The sequence below is a fragment of the Tyto alba genome, unplaced genomic scaffold, assembly GCF_018691265.1.
Source record: "Tyto alba isolate M040663 unplaced genomic scaffold, T.alba_DEE_v4.0 Super-Scaffold_32, whole genome shotgun sequence".
NCBI lineage: Eukaryota > Metazoa > Chordata > Aves > Strigiformes > Tytonidae > Tyto > Tyto alba.
The window spans coordinates 3,517,788-3,535,786 of NW_024881307.1; the positions used below are offsets into that span (position 1 = coordinate 3,517,788).

General features: G+C 51.3%; 1 protein-coding gene across 1 annotated transcript in view; it reads left to right on the forward strand.

The window, feature by feature from the left end:
• The first annotated feature begins 2,951 nt into the window (after positions 1–2,951).
• LOC116958960 (protein CEPU-1) overlaps positions 2,952–17,999 on the forward strand; it is a 344,224-nt gene continuing 329,176 nt past the window's right edge. Inside the window, exon 1 of the mRNA XM_042800720.1 lies at positions 2,952–3,161. Within this exon, the coding sequence (XP_042656654.1) occupies positions 3,086–3,161 (76 nt within the window). The 5' untranslated portion in view covers positions 2,952–3,085. The remainder of the gene's footprint in view (positions 3,162–17,999) is intronic.

The following is a 17,999-nucleotide window of genomic DNA, read 5'->3' on the forward strand; positions in this document are numbered from 1 at the left end:
AAACATGGCATTTCCCTCTGGAAAAATGTTAGCGGAATAAAACCACGCCTGGGAGTATGTCAGTTCCAGCAAAAAAATGTCTATTAAAAATTATGCAGTGCTGTTCAGCAAGGTCACAACGCTCTTTTTAGAGCCGGTTAGAGGTTTTGTTTCAAAGCGGCTTGTCACCTTCTTCCCCCCCCCCCCCCACTGCAGACTTTTAGCTAAGGTGGCATACTTTGGTCTTTTATTCAGATTTGAGAGGGGGTGGGAGGGAATCTCATCTAAAATTTGGCAGGAATTTCTACCAAAAGCGGCCTGCCACAGCTCGATATGCATGGAGGTTTGGTATCCCGGTTTAACACCATATATATATCTGTGATTTCCAATGAATAACTTCTTCCCCCTATCTCGGGAGTGCAGCCCTGCTATCTGTATGTTCGTATCAGCCCGGCACGTAGATATGTATGAGCGTAATGGATATTAGGCATTTATTGCAAGGCATTCTGTTGAACATCACCTGCTGTTCAACATGAAAAGTTGATGTTCCACAAAGCCACAAGCCGAAGGCTCCTTAAGAGCTGTTCTGGTGCATCGGGTAAATATACGTGCTCGGAACAAGCGCTGTGTGAATTAATAATGCATAGAGCAAATCTGTAGGAAGAGCAGCTACTGCATAGGGCCTCCTTATAAACTGCTCTCCTCTGCTTAGGCAAATAGACAGGGAAGTTGTGTTTTTTAAAGCGTAATGGGTAGGTAATAAACCAAACTAACCTAATCAACCGCCTCCAGCTGCTGTGAATACGGTCGCTGGCTCGGCAGCCGGGGTCAAATTCAGAAGCGTCGTGAAAGGCGGTAAAAATTGCTGCATGGCATCTTGCATTATAGTAGGTAACTCGTGTTGAGGGAGTAGTGGGGAAGGAGTGGAGAGGATGAGATGATGTGACGGCGGTAGGAATCCTTACCAAGGGGCCGAAATCTTTCAGCTGGAGGTCACTGGGCCAGTGCCAGGTTTGTGCTTTGCTCTGAGCTGGAGAAACAGCTTAAGCCCTCACGTCGCGAGGCGGGTAGGGCCGGGTATTAAATATCCCAGAGCCTTTATCTGCTTCCTGAGAAATATTTTGCCGAGCCATGTGTATGCAGCCCAGGGCTGGGTCGTTGGTGGTACCGTTGCCATTAACTCTTCCCATCCTGATGAGCTGGGAGGTGGTGCGGGCAGGTGTAGGCTGCTCCTGGGGGTACCGTAAAATGGTGGTGGAGAGCTCTGGATCCATCAGACCTCCTCGAGGTCTGTGGTTTGAACCAAGGCTTGGTAGAGGAAAAGGAAGGAGAGCTCAGAGCTCTAAGTCAGGTTGCTGCTTTACGCCAGCTACTCTTTTGGCAAGACCCCCCTGAAAACCGATGGATGATGGCAAAACGGAGGGCTTGGGGAAAACCCAAGGATGGGGGAAGTGCATCCCCCTGGTTGGGGACAGCAGAATGGCTGGCCCGGGTCTGATTCGGAGAGTCCCTCTGGATGGGAGAGAGAAAAGCACAGCTGGATTTTTCCAAGAGTTTGCAGCCAAATCTTCTTCTGAATTGCAAAGTGAACAGCTCAGATTTTGGAAGCCTCTGAGGAGGAATAAATACAAAAAGCCAAGATATCTTTTTTTTCCTTTGTCATTTTTCTGCCTATAATGTTGTTTTAAGGGGATGTGAGTCACCTCGAGCAACAAAATGAGACATCCTTACCACCACTGAAAATAATGAATATTTAACAAGATATTATTTATTTAGGTTGTGTCAAATAAGAGTCTCGGGGTTCAGTGCCTCTAATATTCTCCCTGTTGCACAAAGGCTGGAGAAAAAAAGAAATGAACTTTTTGGTCTTGAGGACCTTCTTGGTGTAGGCGTGTTGGTGTCATGCTCTCGGTGTTGGGTTGTGGTACGGACAGATGTGGTGGTGTTTGGGTATCTCGAGTCGGAGAAAGGTCTGTCTCATTTCTGTTGTTGCCAAATAGGCACCAAAAATTGGCGGGGGGCAAGGAGTTTAGGTAACGGGAGGGTCTTCAAACCCGAGCAGGGTGTAGGTGGCCCAGGTGTTGCTCAAAGCAGGAGATGGTCTTGGTGTGAGGAATTGGCTGAGTGTGGTTATAGCACGGGGGGGGGGGGGGCGAAACAAAAGCCTTGAGTTGGAATGAAAGTAGACTTCTGCTACAAATGGAAGAGTTATTCCCTATTAAATTTGCTTTTAGGGCAATTTCCATAGAGGATTAGCCTTAGGGGAGGGCAGCGCAGGGGCTCACTGATGTGGGGGGTACCCTGGGGTCTCGCTGGTGTCTTCATTCAGGTGGCGAAACTGAGGCACGGAATGGGTGCGGCTGCCCCGGGGGAGGGGGGGGGGGGCACCCCTTTTTGTGGTGCGTGGGGGGGTGAGGGTGCGTGCCGGGGGGGGGGGGGGGGTGGGTGGGATATGGGTGCCAGAGGGGGGTCCGGGGGTGGGGTGTGGGTGCCGGGGGGGGGGGGGTGCGGGTGCCAAAGGGGGGTGCGGGTGCCAAGGGGGGGTGCTGGAGGGGGGGGTCCGGGGGTGGGGTGCGGGTGCCGGGGGGGGGTCCGGGGGTGGGGTGCAGGTGCCGAAGGGGGGGTGCGGGTGCCGGGGGGGGGGGTCTGGGGGTGGGGTGCGGGTGCCGGGGGGGGTCTGGGGGTGGGGTGCGGGTGCCGAAGGGGGGGTGCGGGTGCCGGGGGGGGGGGTCCCCCGCAGCCAATGAGCGCGGCGCGGGGGAGGGCTGCGTGCGCGGCCGGCGGCGTGGTGCAGCCGGGCGGCGTGTGCGGGCCGGAGCGGCGGGCACGGCAGCGCCTGTCCTCGCACCTTGCAACCCCTTCCGACCCCCCCCTTTTCCCCCCCCCTTTTTTTTTTTTTATTTTTTTTCCCTCCCCTACCCTGCGGTGCCTTTTTTTTTTTTTTTTTTTTTTTCCTTCTCCCCCTTCCCCTCCCTTCCCCTCTACCCCCCCCCCCCCTCCCTTCTTCCTTCCTGCGCTTTGCTCTGGGAAACGCTGGATTTTAAACCTCTCCCCGCCAGGCAGTGAGTGGGGAAGGAGAGGAGAGAAACGCAGCCCGCGGTGAAACATGGCCCAGGCGAAAATGCACCACCCCGTCTCTTGGGTGATCTTCGCCGGGATGGCCGCTCTCCTCCTCTCCCAAGGTAGGGCCGGGCGGGGATGCTGCGGGGGATGCAGCCGAGGCGGGCGGGGGGGGGGGTGCGCGGCCCCCCGGCAGCACCCCTCGGGTGGGGGGTGGGCAATGAGGAGCCCTCGGAGCGGGGGCAGAGCTGGGAGAGGGTCCCCAGCCCGCTGTTGAGTTGCGGGCGGGGGTGAGGATGCGGGTACGGCACGGCGGCAGCCCCCCCTTTGTGCTGCCCCCCCCCTTCCTCGGTGCACCGGGATGTGGGGGAACTTCTCCCATGGCGCAGCACCCCCTGTGCTGATTATTTTTTTTTTTTTTTTTTTTTTTTTTTTGGTTGGGGGGCAGTGCTGAACCACTCTGCCATCTCAACTTAGTTCCTGCAGAAGCAATGCATCCAACAGGCGGGGGGGGGGGGGAGGAAATGATTTGGGGTACCTGTGCGTTGTCCTCCCTCCTTTGATTTGCCGGACCCGTCTGCAAGGTCGTCCCAAAAACTCGGTGTAGCCCCAGCTCCTGCCTGTGTCGTGTGTCCCCCCCCCGAGTTGGAAAGTCTTTGTCCAGCCTGTCCTGGGTGGGCATGGCTGTTCCCCGCCCCCATCTCATCCCCCCACTCCCGGGGGATGATGCTTCGCCGGGAGGGTGCTGTGAGAAAAAGAGCAAAAAGCGAGGGGGAAAAAAAGGGGGGAAAAGGAGGAGGCAGGAGCTAGCCCCATCTGCCCGGGAGCGCCGAGGCTGTCAGCTTGCGTTAGTCTCCTCGCAGCCATCTGGAGGGGCTGTGGGAGTGGGGTTATCTCCGGTGGGTGGGGGGGGACGATAACAGACGGGGGGAGCCGCATCCTGCCCGTGGGGCTGGGAAAGGGGAGCTGCGCCCCGGGGGGGGGGGGGGGGGGCGGGCTGCAACGCACTGTGCGTGGGGTGCGCCAAACCCCATCGCGGGTGGTTTGGGGGGATGGAGGCACCCTTTGGGGGGGGGGGGAGGTGTGGATGGAGGAACCCTGCTGCGTGGGGGGAGAGCACCTCTGCGCTGCCCCGGTGCCCACCGAGGGTTGGGGATGGGGTTTGGGTACCCGCGTGCCCCAATCCAGCCCTGCCTGGTGTCCCCTTTCAGCCGAGATGCTCTGCAGCAGGACTCGGGGGGGGGGGGGGGGTGTGGGGTGTGTGGGAAGCCCCTACCTGTGTGGGGCAGGGGGGCTGCCGTGCTCGGGCAGAGCTGGGGGGACACGGCCAGCCACCATCTCCACTCAAACTTCTCTCTCCTGGGCAGGCTGGGCCCGCTCTTGCCGAGAGCCACCCCTGCCATATCGACCGGCGCGGGCTGCTTAGCATGCACATCACACGCCAAGGCATTTCTCCTCTTCGCCTTCTTCCCTCTCTCCCTCCTCAAGCTCTTCCCTTCTCCCAGGCTTGCTGCTCCCCGCTCCCGCTGCTCGGGATGCTGGCATCCCTGCATCCCCGCTCCCGAAGGGATTTTCTGGGGATGGGAGCCCCGGCCCCCCTCGGCTGCTGCCTCTGTGGGGAGCCCAGGAGGGGGAAGCGAAGCTGCCCTTCCCCTCTTTATTTCTCCTGCCCAGAATTTGTGCTCCATTTATTTATTTTTTTTTTTTTTTGGAATGCTTGCTTTTGGTTCCTGACTTGGATTCCTTTGCAGTCTTATTCCCTGCCTCTGGTCATCCCTCATGCTTCCTCTCTTCGCTCCCATCAAAGCTTACAGATCAGAAACTTGTTGGGTTTTTTTCCTTTATATTTTTTTTTTTTTTTTTTTTTTTTCTCTTCTTGTAATCATCCTTGGCAGCGGAGTGGTGGGGAGGAATGCACTGCCTCCCCCGAGCCTTCAGCAGCAAAAAGTTTGGGCCTTTTTTAGGCTGGGAGATGTTGGCTATGCTGGTTTGTCAGAGGGAAGGAGTCCGTCAGGGGGTTTTCTTGTATAATTGTGTTTGAGAGTCATTAAAAAAAAAAAAAAAAAGTAAAAAAACACTCAGCAAAAATAATTTTGCTTTTTAACAATCTTCTGAAGGGAGTTTTGAGAAACTGGGGGTTATTCAGCCCTACAGGTAATAAATATACAGGTATGTGTGCATCGCCAAATATTAACAGTATGATGCTGCTGCTTCATGAACTCGTCTGATATTCATAGCGTGTTTTTTTGGTTTGGGGAATTTCTAACTTTTCTCTCTTTTGCTTGTTACACAAAAGTGGATCTGGCTTGTGTTTGAAAATGGGAAAATTATTGTCATGCAAGAAAACTGTGTTTTAGACAAATCTACTACAAATAGCTCAAGAGATCTGTGCTGCCCTCTGCAGCAGTTTATCAATACTCCAGGTCATTTACCTATTTACAGCCAAACAAACAATAAGAAAAGTGGTTTGTGAGTATGCTTGAGAGTAAAATAGAGCATGAAGTGGGATAATTTGCAAGTGCTTGACCATCTGCATTTATGCAAACAGCCTCAGGTCCTCCAAGTTTTGCAGATTCACTGTTGGTTATTTGGAACCGTGCCCCCAGAACGGGGAGGGGGGTGGTTGAGTGTCGTGCCTGTTAGGAAAGAGCTTGTCCGAGCCCCGGAATGTCCAGTGTGGTTTTGTCCATGGTGGTGTTGCCGTTCCCAGTGGAGCTGTTGCCTCTGGGTGATGGTGCCAGCCCAACGGGGCGCTTGCTTGGGTGCTGCATCTCCACTGGAATGACATGGAGGTGGCCAAAGGTCCAGCCCTGGCTTCGGGGACGAGCTGGGAGGAAGGAGACTACAAAGGGCTGGGATAGCCCCGGGTGTTGGGAAACGAGTGGCTGTTTGGCAACACAGCTCTCATTGTGTTTGCTGTATTTTTTTTTTTTTTTCCTGGGTGATTTTTAAATAGCGCCGTTGAGTATCTTGAGCGTATTGAAGGACTCGGTAGCAACATTTTCTCTTCCCTCTTTCTGTGTTTCAAAGGAGAGGTGGTCTCACCTGTGCCCGGTGTCCCTGACTCACACTCACCTGGATTTCTTGAGGAAGAGGAGGGCTTGAGGAAAAAAATCCCACCCCAGCACTTGGGAGTGGAAGAGAGAAGAAAACTCTTCACTCAGCCATGCATAAAAGGATTAACCAGGCTAAAAGGTCATAGAAGATTTAGCTGGGCCTTTAGCATCAGTAAGCCAAGAATTATGGGAATTTGATTTACAAATTAGCATAAAGACCTTATTCTAATAAGCATACAAGCTGAAATAGGTATGTAAAATAATAGCATATGTCAACATCCTACAAGGAGCGTTTCTCATCTGAAAATTATTCGCTCCGTTGGCGCGGCTGGGTTGCAGACAACTCCCAAACGGAAACGCGGGCAGCGCTGGGGTGCGATGGGGAGGCTGGATCTGGCCCCGAGACGCATCTACGGGGAGGAGCGGGCGGCTGCTCCCCCTCGGGAGGGGCAGGATTTGGGAACGCGGCGTGGGCCGGGGCTGTGCATCCCGGGAGGGCTTTTTCTTGGCGGAGGCGGGAGGGGAAACCTTCTGGCAGTTTGTGCAAGAAGGTAATTGCGCTAATGAATGTGTATAAGAAAAATTATGTGTATCGACATCTTTCTGTGAATACCCGGATTTATTGTTCCCCGGGGAAAATATTGGATGTGACTTCATGGTGGATAATAGTTACCGTGCAGGTCAATAAAATGTGATATTCACCCCAACAGCAGAAAATAGCTATTTAATAGGTAATAACAGTAATAATCAATACCTACATGATTAGATAACCCAGTTATGTGTAGTACATAAAAGGAGGGGAATGCGCTCTGGTTACTCAATGGCCTGATTTGGAGAGTTGCTGAACGTCTGTCATTCTTGTTGATTTTAACCGAAGCTGCAAGCAGGTATCCAGCACCTTTGGAAATCAGGCCACCACACGGGATTAATTGGCACATTTTTGAGACTCAGCGGAGTAAACAGGAACCCAAGCAGACCTTTGCCGTTGGGAAGATGCTTCTGAAAGCAGGCTGCATTGCTCAAAAACGTGGGGTGGCACCTAAAAATGCTGGGTTGGCTCTCGGGATCTCGGTTTGGTTGGTGGCTTTGCCGTGGGCGCTCTGTGCAGCGTTTTACGTGGGGTTTTTCACGCGTGGGGTATCGCGGCTTCCCTGGGAGCATCCCTCGGTTGATCAGGGCACGTGGTGGTGGGCTGGCAGAATATACAGCAAGGAGTAAACTTGTGGTAGCACTAGGCTGTGTATATGGAGAGATCTCTATCAAGAGAGTCGTTATTGGTAATGAGACACCTGATGGCGCGGTGTGATGGGGAACATGTGCTGGAGCTGGTTCATGCTGCAGTTACAATAGCTTTAGGAGCTCTAGTTGTGGCATAGAGATGTGTGAGGTCCCGCAGACGCCGTCCCACGTTTCAGGACGTGCACTTGCTCGCTGTTTTGAAAATGCAGGCGTGAAGAAGGTGACTGTGGTTGTCTACAGTGGGATACGTGAGGAGGCAACGAGCTGGGCTGCATGGCCGAGAGGGGGTGTGGGGACTGGTCAGCTCTCCCCACGTTTGGCCTGGGACTCATTGACCAGCCCAGGGGAGATGAATAGGAGTTTGACAAGCAGAGAAAACCAAGTGGTAGTGCTGAGCTTGGAGGAAAAAAACCTCTCGTACAACTAGATTTCTGAAGCATTGGAGGGAGCATCCCAACCAGCTCAGTTGTTTAGCCCTGCTTACAAGTCTTGGTGGTTCTGGGTGCTCTGGAGGCTGCAGCTGGTTTTGGGATGTTCTGGTGTGTAGTAAAAGCTACTTTTTCTTTAGGCACGTAGGCATTTTGACCATCATAGTAAGCCTGGCTTATGTTTTGTCTGTCTTCCTCTTGTGCCAAACCCGATTTGTGCACGAGACGAGTGCATTCAATATTGGAAGTGTCTGCTTCGTATATTTTTTCTTGCAGCTTTTGCTTAAAAATATCCATATTGTGCTTCCCCCCTATTTTATTTTTTTCCCTATGGGGGAAAAAAAATTGATCAGTTGACAGATCTAGGTCAAGTTAGCAAGCAGGGCTTGCTGTTGTCTGTGATAAACCGGGGTGGAGGTGGAGGGGGACAGCTCACCAGCTTGCTTCCCAGGCAACTTGCAGGCAGACAGTGGAGGTGGGCTCCAGCCTTCCTCCGCAGCCTGCGAAGCACCACGTGGGGAGTATTTTTCTGGCTATGGGGATAAGAAGAAGAAATAAAAAAAAAAAAACAAAAACCAAACCCTCTTTTGCAGCTGTCTTTCCTTCTCGAACTCCAGCAGTGGCAGGGAAGGGGAAAATTCTCTTTGCTTGTTTGCCAGTTGAAGGGATGCCTTACTAGAGCAGAGCTTTAAAGAGGGTAAATACGACTTTTTTCAGCGTTACTGGTAGTGCTCCTTTGATGCGCAGTGGCAAATCTCCCTTTAGACTCAGTGGGGACCCAAATGTGATCCATCTCAGCTGTTCATGGCAAAGGCCTTGGAGCTGCAACTTGGACTCGGAGTTGAGCTCTTCGTTTCAGAGAGTGGCCAGAAGAAGCAAGGCGCCAGATTTTGGGATTCTGCAGAGGAAGTCCAAGCCATACGGCTGTCTCCCATCTTCAGCCAGCATCCTGCGCCTCCTCATACAGATCTTGCTACGCCTTTGGTAGCTTTTATAGGCAAAGCCCAAAATTGCAAAGGGTGAGCTCGTTGTCACTGCATCCCTTGGGGCAACCTAACCCCAGGGCCCTCCAGCCCTTTTGTGGGTGCTGGTGTATTCTCCAGGCATCACACACCCCTCGTGTTCCCAGCACGTTTGGAGCTGTGGCTTCTAGCCCAGAGGAGCTCGCCACCTCCCTCCTCCTTCCCGAAGCACGCACCTTGCTCTTGGTTAATAATAAATCAGAGGTGCTGCCTTCGCCGTGCTCTGTTATCTCCCGCCACGAAGGACATCATGGTTTTTTGATGCGCTTACAGTTAATATGTCCAGTGCTGAAAGCTGTTGTAAATTAATTGACCCCTTGACCCCCTTGTCCTGTTGATTGTTCCCACTAAAGACAGTGTTGGGTTCTTGGCATCCTCCCCCCCCGCCGCTTTCCCTTCCTCTGACTCCTCCACCTCCCGCATGCTTTGCTTACTAATCAGGGGGAGCCGAAAAAAAGGCCCTCTGAGCAGAGAGCTTCATGCAGCCGAGGAACCGCCACTCTGAAATCCTTTGTAGCAGCCGTGCGGGGAAGCCAGGATCCCGGGGACCCATCGTGCATAAATTGCCGGTGGTTGGAGTATTCCCTGTAAAGCACCGGGGAGGCAGCGATGGGAGCCGGCACGGCATCCTCCGCCCTCCCACGGGGACGGAGCTGCTGCCGAGCTAAAAAAAGTCACGGTGTGACACTCGAGGACCTTCTGGAGGTGGGTGGACCCCCAGCATCAGGGGGGGTGCGAGGATGCTCGGCACCTCGGGTGAGGGGCACCTCTGTCCGCCTAGTGAGCTCTAGCTCGTGCCTGAGCGCTTCGTTTTGGAGCTGGGGTGTGTTCTGGCTTACAGGGAGGGTGGGAGCGGGTCCTCGGCAGGGAGTTGGTGAAAAGGAGCAGAAAGATTCTGAGGGCCTGGACGGGGATGGGGGTTCCGAGTTCACCTCCTTTGCTTGTCCTGCAGCGGTTCAATCTTGTTGTGGTCCTCCTTTCCTCACTTGGCTACACGCTCCGTAAGGGTACTAGCCATCTTTCCGCCCTGTCTGGCCTAGGGAAGCTGGACTGGGGGGGGTCTTTCCCCCCGATTATATAATCGTACATCACTGAGCATGGGGAAACCCTCGTTTAGCTTGGAAAGGAGCTTGTGATACTCGGCTCGCGTGGCCCGTTCCCATCTTCCCGTGACTCACGAGGGGAGACAGCGGCTGCTAAAAAGTAGGAAATGCCCCAGGAAATCGTGTAATATTAGAAATGAAGCGGAGTGGGGTTTATTTATTCCAAAACAGAATAAAGTAGAATTGCAAATTCCCAGTGAAAGTAAATTCTGGGGAAAATATGCATTGATTTTTTTGAAGTATTTCTGTTCAGATTTGGAGCTTGCAGAAGCTTTATGTACAAAGTTGTGAAGTGATTTCAAACAAAAAAAAAAGAGATTCGAAGGCTGCATTCCAGCGGTATCAAAAGAGCCTGGAGTCTCGAGCCTTGTTACATGTTTTTATTGTTATTTCTTCAAAACAGATCTTTTGCTAATGTTTTGATTTTGCCAGAAACAGCATTCTTGATTTAAAGAACTGGTTTGAAAGCCAAATCTGACCTGCCTCATTGGAAGCGAGACAGGCACTTGAAGCAAAGCGAGGTTCATTAATATTGTAATATTATCTTGCTGTTTAAGTGTTGGGTTCCCCCTGCCTCCCTCTTGTAGGAGTTATCGGGTGAATAGCACTAAGTTCCTGGGTTGCTTTGGTTGTTTTCTAGCTCCTAGTCCCTTTCTGCAGGACAGATGGTATTCATAGATCAGAGGGTGCCTGCATTAGACTTTTTTTTTGTAAAGTCGATCCCCAAAGCCAGCACCGGGGTTTTTGATAGCAGGCCAAGGCACAGGAGAGCGGCAGGGCTGGCTGGCAAGAGGCAAAATTGGATTTAACGTGAGTGACATCTCTCTTAATGAAGCCCTTTCTGGAACAAGGCTGGTGAGGAGCAGGAGCCATTAGAGGCCGAGATAGTGGCAAAGCCAAAACCGCCTTGTCATTGAAGACAACATTTAAAAACTTGCATTATTTATTGTTTACCTTTTTGTGCCACTTTTCTACATGTCAACTGTTCCCATTGTATGTTTTGGGCTTCAAAACTTGACATCACATTAGCAGCCGGCTCCAAAGCCCCCAAATAATGCATAAACTATGATTATTCCTTCTGATCCACTTGTGTTTATGTAAATGGCCTGAAAAGCGGTTTTCAGCTTATTTCAGAAGCTTAAGGGATTCATACCAAGCCTATTATTGAAAAATCAGAAAGTGAAAAGCAACTTCTGAGACAAGGAATTAGCAACTCAATGGCGGCGTGCGTACCGCTGGCTGTACGGGATCCGGCTGTATCACAGATGGGAATTCCCCCTGGGATTCCAAAAAGAAACAAAAAGCAAAATCAAACGTGTGGCAACAGGTTGTTGGGCTTTGCGGGGAGGACAAGAAGGAGGTTTGCAGTTAATCCAGAGGGGTGAGGGTCCGGGCTGGGGGGCTCGAGAGGGAGCTGGGGTGCAAACCATCAGTGGTGCGTGCTGGTGGTCAGGTTTTTTTGGCGGATGGAGCATCCATCGCTGGCTGCAAAGGCCACTGGCCTCTTGGCTGATAACCCTGACTCTGTATCCCATGTATTCCGGGAAGGGGCTGGGGATGCTCGGGAGCACCTGTATGTCCCCAGCATGGCTGTCCCCACCATGGGCAAGCCTTTTCCCTCTGTCCCAGGAAAGCTGGGAGCAGATGCAAATCCTCTTCAGGGAGCCAGCCCTGCAGCATCCCATCCCTCCTTTCCCGCTGCTTTTTTTTTTTTTTTTTTTTTTTTCCCCTGGTTTGGTCCCTTTCCCCCTTCCTTATGTTAATTTCCCACCTGAGCACCAAGTACTTTATAAATAGCAAATCTGAAATGAATTTCCTAGCAGCAATCATTATCTCCCTCGACAGCCATTAAACATTCACACAAGCAGAGCAAAATGACAAAGGGGATTGATTTTTACAGTATGTTGGGGGGAGGTAGGATAAAGGAAATATGTTGACAAGGCTTTTTTTTTTTGGCCCCCCCTCTCTCCAGTCTCCCATCCCTTCCAGATCCTCTACCTTGAGGAATTTAAAATCACACAGTGACAGCTTTTTGAGATCAGGTTGGAAGGGGTGGGAGAGGGCAAAGTTGGAAATAAATAACAATAAATTTAAAGAAAACCCTCAACACCTTATTCCTTTCTTCAGCCCCTGCAAGCCTCGCTCCGATCGGTTGGCTGCGTGCGACTGGTAAACATGGAGTTAGTTACGTGGCCCTGGCTGCTGAGATGAATATGTCAGAGTTAATGCCTCCGAAGATGGAGGGGTGGGCTGGAGGGGGTGGGGGGGCCCAGTCTCCGCAGCCTTCTCAGCACAATAAATGTGTTGATGCAATAGTTGGGAGCTGGCGAGCTGCTGCCGTATGAGGCACTGTAGCTGAAAATTTAACTTTGATTTCAATTTTCATATTTGTCAGCAATAATTAGATTCAAGAAATGTTTTTGCCGCTGTTCTAAAATACTAATAAGTAGGAGCCTTTGTAGTATGGCTAATGGAGTCTTTTTTTTCCTAGTGGGCTAGAAAAATTCCATTAAAGGGAAAAGTCATACTATATTACCGTGCTTCAACATGCATTGACTTTGCTGCCACAGGAATATCTGTGCTGGGAGACTTCGGTCCTCGCTTCAAACTGCGGGGACGGTGTCCTACAGTTGGGATCTCATGGGGCTTCCAGAGGAGGGCTCGGGGTGTGTCTGGGGGTGATGCTCTTTGGGGCAAGTGGAGGGTTTTGAGGTACTTCTGAGATGATATTGTGGTGGTAGGCTGGCTCTCATCCAGCCCGCTTGCTTTGGCAGTTTAGGTTTTTTGTGGTGTGTGTTGTTTTTTTTTTTTTTTTTTTTTTTTTTTTTTTTTTTTTTTTGTGTTGCAAGTTCCCGTGGGGTTTAAAGCCTTACACATCAATTGGGGGTCTCCCCTTGTTGGCTCTGCCAAAGGCAGAAAGCCCCTTCTCGCCCACCCCGCGTGGATTTCCCCAGGGGCATGTGCCAGGTTTTAGCCCGGAGCCATGCGGGAAAGGAAGGTGATATTCAATTTGCTGGCGATGCGCACAGCAAATGGGGGAAGCCCCAAGTTGTGTCATTCTCAAGTTACTTCAGCCTATTAAGCAAACAAAAGCACTTGTGGAGTGAGAAATAGAAATGGCCAACACAGCCCGATTAATCCTGGATGTACGATTCCATTAATAAGCCAGCTTTTAATAGGTGGCTCTTTCCAGGAGCTGCTGGGACTAAGAATTGATGTATTCACTGTAATTGTATTGCAACTAATAGGATATGAAGAAAATTGTATGGAGAACCTGTTCCTTTACCACCGTTTTCCAATCAGTTGAAATAATGCTTCCCCCTGGAAGAGCCCAGCAAGGTAATGATACTTAAATCTAATTAGGAACAGGAATATTTATAATTTTGGTGGAGGGGATTTTTGGCTTGTGCTTTTCCTTGCCCTGCGTGCAGGCAGAAGCTGAAATAGAGGTTTGCAAAAGCGCCGGAGGAAAGAGGGATCCCAATCCCAATGGAGATGCCCCGTGGCTGGATACTGGGGCTGCTGCCCTGGGCTGATAGAGGAGCTGTACCGGGTCTGGGAGTCTCCAGCCTCCCTCTTGAGGGTTAAGGGGGGGGTGTTTCTGGGTGCCCAAGGCACAGGGCTGCCTCTCTGGCATCTCACCCGGAGCCTTTTTGTTCTCTTCCTTGGCAGCGAGAGGGCCCTTGGCTCTGCAGTCGATGCGGTTTTGCTGGGAGAGCTCGTTTATGAGCCCGAGGTCCTCACTCCATTTATCCCCCGTATTTATTCAGACCTGCGATCCCAGGGCTCAGACAGTTTGCTGATACTGTTTGCAATGAAAACTCCTGTTTTCACACCCCTGCAAAAACTCACCCTTCCTGCCTTCTGGAGCAAATGTACCTTTGTGGCTGCGACTCTGGGTCTCCGTGGTATTTGGAGAGAGGGGTTTGGGCTTTTATCGGTGAGCAGCATCTCTCCGAGGGCTCTGGCAAGAGCGGCGCTGCAAATCCCAGCCAGGCTGGGTGGATCAGCACATCCGAGGGTAATGCACAGCAGTGCCCCGGGGTGCAGATCTCCATAATATCAATGCGGTTGTGGAATAATGCACATTAAAGCCGTGAGAAACGTTAACTTGTAAGAGCTGACTGATTCAAAATCCAGGCGGCCCAGGATTATTGCTGCCATTGCTTTGCTAATGGGCTGGGGAATTTGGAGAAGTTTGCAGCTACTTTTTGTCTGTTCCTTGCTGCTGGCCACTGGTTTGGGGTTGTTTGTTTTTTTTTCACTCCTCCTCCCTATTTGTATGCATGCTCTGACCCTACTTTGGTAGCAGGCTAAAGAGTAAATATAAAGGGGAGTGGAAAAAAAAAAAAAAAAAAGAGCCAAGGCACAGTTCAGCTCAAATCCCTGAGGAAACAGATGTGATTGCCTTACAGAAATGGCTCCAATAAGGCCAGAAAGGAATATTGCTTTTATAGCTTTTGGGATATAAAACATTTAGAAAACGTGATTGACTGGCAGGGCCTAATTTATCATTTACCCATTTCTCTTTCTTCCCGTCCTCGTATCCACCCAAACGCAGGAGTAAGCTCAGACTCTTTTCCACTTTTCAACCTTCTGTCTCTCTCCTGCACATATCACACGTGCAAACCCCCATTTCCTTGCACGCTGAGCTGTCTGTGTGCACACGCGGGCACGTGTTCCCGTGTGCTCCTGACTCCTTGTCCCTCTGCCTGTGTCATGGATTTATCATCATTCTGCTAAGCACTCCAACTCCTGTGGCTATTTATAATTAATGCTCAGAAACCTGCCAATCCATTTAATGACACTAGGAGGTCATGGCCTCCCTTATAGCTTCCCATTAATCATCATTAGAACAGTTCTGGGGTTTTTTTCACTTTCCTTTTAAATGTTAATTCACCTTTATAATGCTCCTTTCAGCTCTGACTGTAAAGGGAGACTCTGTAGTGACTCCAAACTGTCTTGCAAGTGTGTGCAGGTGAAAGGCGCAGTGGGACAATTGCACTTGATAAAGTCTCTTGGATGTCTCCCGCTGGAACGAATTACACTCACAAACTCGGCGAGATGGGATTTCTTCACTGCCCTCTGCCGCCAGCTCCTCGCAGTGATGCTGGTACTGCTCTCCCTCCCTCCCAGCTCCATCTCTCGGGTACTGCCGAGCCCCTCGCCCTCGCTCCCTACCCCCGTGCTGCTGGGAGCCGGCGCAGCAAGCAGTTCCTGGGGGGAGAGGGAATTATCTCATCGATGCTTGACAGAGCCACGTGTGCTCGGGCATGGTCTCGCCAGGCAAACCTGCTTCGGCTCGTGCATAGCTTGCTTTTACGGGGCTGTGGTGGTTGCGTCCCCTTGGGGTCTGGGTTTGGGCGGAGCATCAAACTTGCCCCTCGAAGGTTAACAAAAATCCCTGATCCTGGAGAGCAGGGGTGCACCCACCTCCTTTTCTTCCCTGCTGCCGCCCTGGCAGGAGGAAACCCCCTGAGCCTTTTCCCTGGGTCCCGAAGCACCCGCTGTCATAGTCACAGCCCCAGACCCTCGGGGAGCCGATGCGACAGCTCAGCAGAGGGGGCTCAGCAGAGATGTCAAGCGGCAGCTTGGAGGAAGGAAAGCTCCGGGTGCAATCTGGTAGCTTTTGGCAAGCGACAGCTCCTCTTAAATAGCCCTCTCTTGGCTTGCTGCTGGAAGCAGTCATCCCCTCTCTGAAGTCAATCTGTGCTTGCCATTAACGGGAACGGCTCCAAAGCGGTGCGTGTCTGATCCCCGTTCTGGTTTTGATCCTTTTTGGGGAGGGGTCCCCGGTGTTGGCGGCGCATTGCTTCATTGCTTTGCAGAAGTTTGTTAGAAGGCATGGCGCCGTGTGAGCCGCTTCTCTGAGGGAGCTCCCGGAGACTTTTTCATTAGCCCTGGGTGCTAAACCTGCAAAACATCCCGTGACTCTCGCTCCGTGATCGCACGTCGCTCGGCAAGCTGGGGTGCAGCAGCCCCTTCGGTGGGAAGCACACGCAGCCCTACGTGGGCTCGGGGTGGGCTCAGGTTTGTGCTGGCCTCTCTTTTTTTTTTTTTGGGTGAAATGGGATCGCTCCTGCTCCTTTGGGGACTTCTGGTCTTGGTGAGAGCCAAGCCCAGCCCTGTTTCTCTGAGTAAACACGCCAGCAGCATTTGGCTTAATGAACTGTGGCTTTTAATAAATGGCTCTTATCTTGCTGAAGTGCTGCTAAATTGTCAGGATTTAAAATTAGCCTAATAGATTTGCGGGCGATGTTTTATTCACTGGTTAGTTGGAAAGAGACAGAGAGAGGGGGAGAGATGGCTCCACCCAGTTCTCCCTGAATTATACAAGAGTTATTTATTTGTTTGGGCCGAAGGGGAAATGTTCTGGATTAATGTGCGATGCCTCAGCACCTGACTTAATGAGAATTTAGAGACTTATCCCAAACTGATAGTCTCCAATTAATCACTTGGTGGCCCCTCTGCTTTGCTGTCCCTGGGATATATTTTTCCAAGTGGTGGTTGGTTTGTTGATACCCAGTGCTGCTTGCCAGGAGAGGGGGTCAGGGCTGGAGTAGGAGAGGGGTTGGGTGCTGTGGTGGGTTACAGGATGGCTTCTTGCAGCTTTTTTTCCATGTCAGTGTTGAAATAGAGCCAGTGTATCCCTGTCTATAGCATATGCCTACCTGTGCAACTTGTGCTCTTGAGCGTAAAGTTGAACTGGTCCTTGCTCAGCCTCTGATACATCCTGTGAACTTGGAGGAGCCACTTTGTGCCTTTATTTCTTTTGGCAACGCGGAGCCAGTTATGATCCTGTTGACAGTTTGGAGACATATGGAGAATCAAGGCAGAACAGTGTTTTATAATAGAGTAATATGGGATCTGGTTGGGATGAAAGATGCCAGGGAAATGTCAATCACTATCATTATCCTAACAAACTGCTGTACCTGCAGAGATAATAATAATATTTAGCAATTATATAGCACCTAACAAGCTCAAACAGCACAGACGGCAGCTAATTAAATCTCCCAAGACTTGCTTTGGGTGGGTGTTTTCCAGGACCAGCTCCTGCCCAGAGGGTTTTGTGTGAAGCTCAGTGCATTTTTGCCCCGTTTCACAGGTGGGGAAAGGTAGTGGTCCTGCTGAAAATCCTCAATAAGGGTGAGCCTGAGCTCGGGGTGCGGGCTGTGGGCAACCTTGACATCGCGTTGCGCGCTCAACTCCATTTGCAAGAGCGTTGCGTGGCCTTCACTTGATGACCCAGGTGGCCCAAAGGTGCTTGGGTGCTCAATGCCTTGTCCTTTTATGAAATCAGGACGAGCTTGGGTGCTGGGCACCCAACTGAGGATCCTGCCGGCATCCCTCAGTGAAGCAGAGCTGGTGGTACAGGTGTTTTGCAGGGCTGGATGGTCAATGGTGTGTTTTCTCCTTGTCCTTGTGGCTTGCCGGGCTGCTGCTGTTTCCCCCTTGGTTAATCATTCCCTTGGCCAACCTGCTTGAGAAACCTTTTGGGAAGGTGATACTTCTCAACCAACATCCCAGGTTTGGCCGGGGCGTCCAAGATCACAGCGATTGAAAGCAAGACTTTCAGTTTTTCCCCATTTGTGGTGTTCCGGCCTTGACCTTTCTGGAAAGCAGAAGGTGAAATGTGGCTGCTTGGATCTGGCCGGGATCCTCGACCCCAGCCCAGCAGCGTGCTCGTCCAGCCTGGTGAGGCAGCGGTCTCCCCGTGACTTTGGGAAGGTCAGCGTTCACGTCTGAAGTGGGGCTGGTAGTAGCAATGCATGATGCACAGTGTCAGCCATAAAGGAAATATTGTATATAAAAGATAAGTTTTTTTTTTTTTTTCCTTTCTTGTGGCAGAGGAACAAGGCGCCGGGTTCATTTAGCATTCATAAAGTCTTGCTTTGGAAACGCCTTTAAGTACTGCTGAGGGAGACTTGAAGGAGCGTGTTTGAGAGTCAAATGCACATCTCCTTGGGCTCTCCTTTCATCTGGTTTAAAAACACAATCTTTTTTTTTTTTTAATCTTTTTTTTCCCCCTCTGTAAAAATACTAATCTTCTCCAACAGCAGCAGACACCCAGGGTGCAGGCGCTCAGCAATTAGTTCAGTGAACAGAATAAGC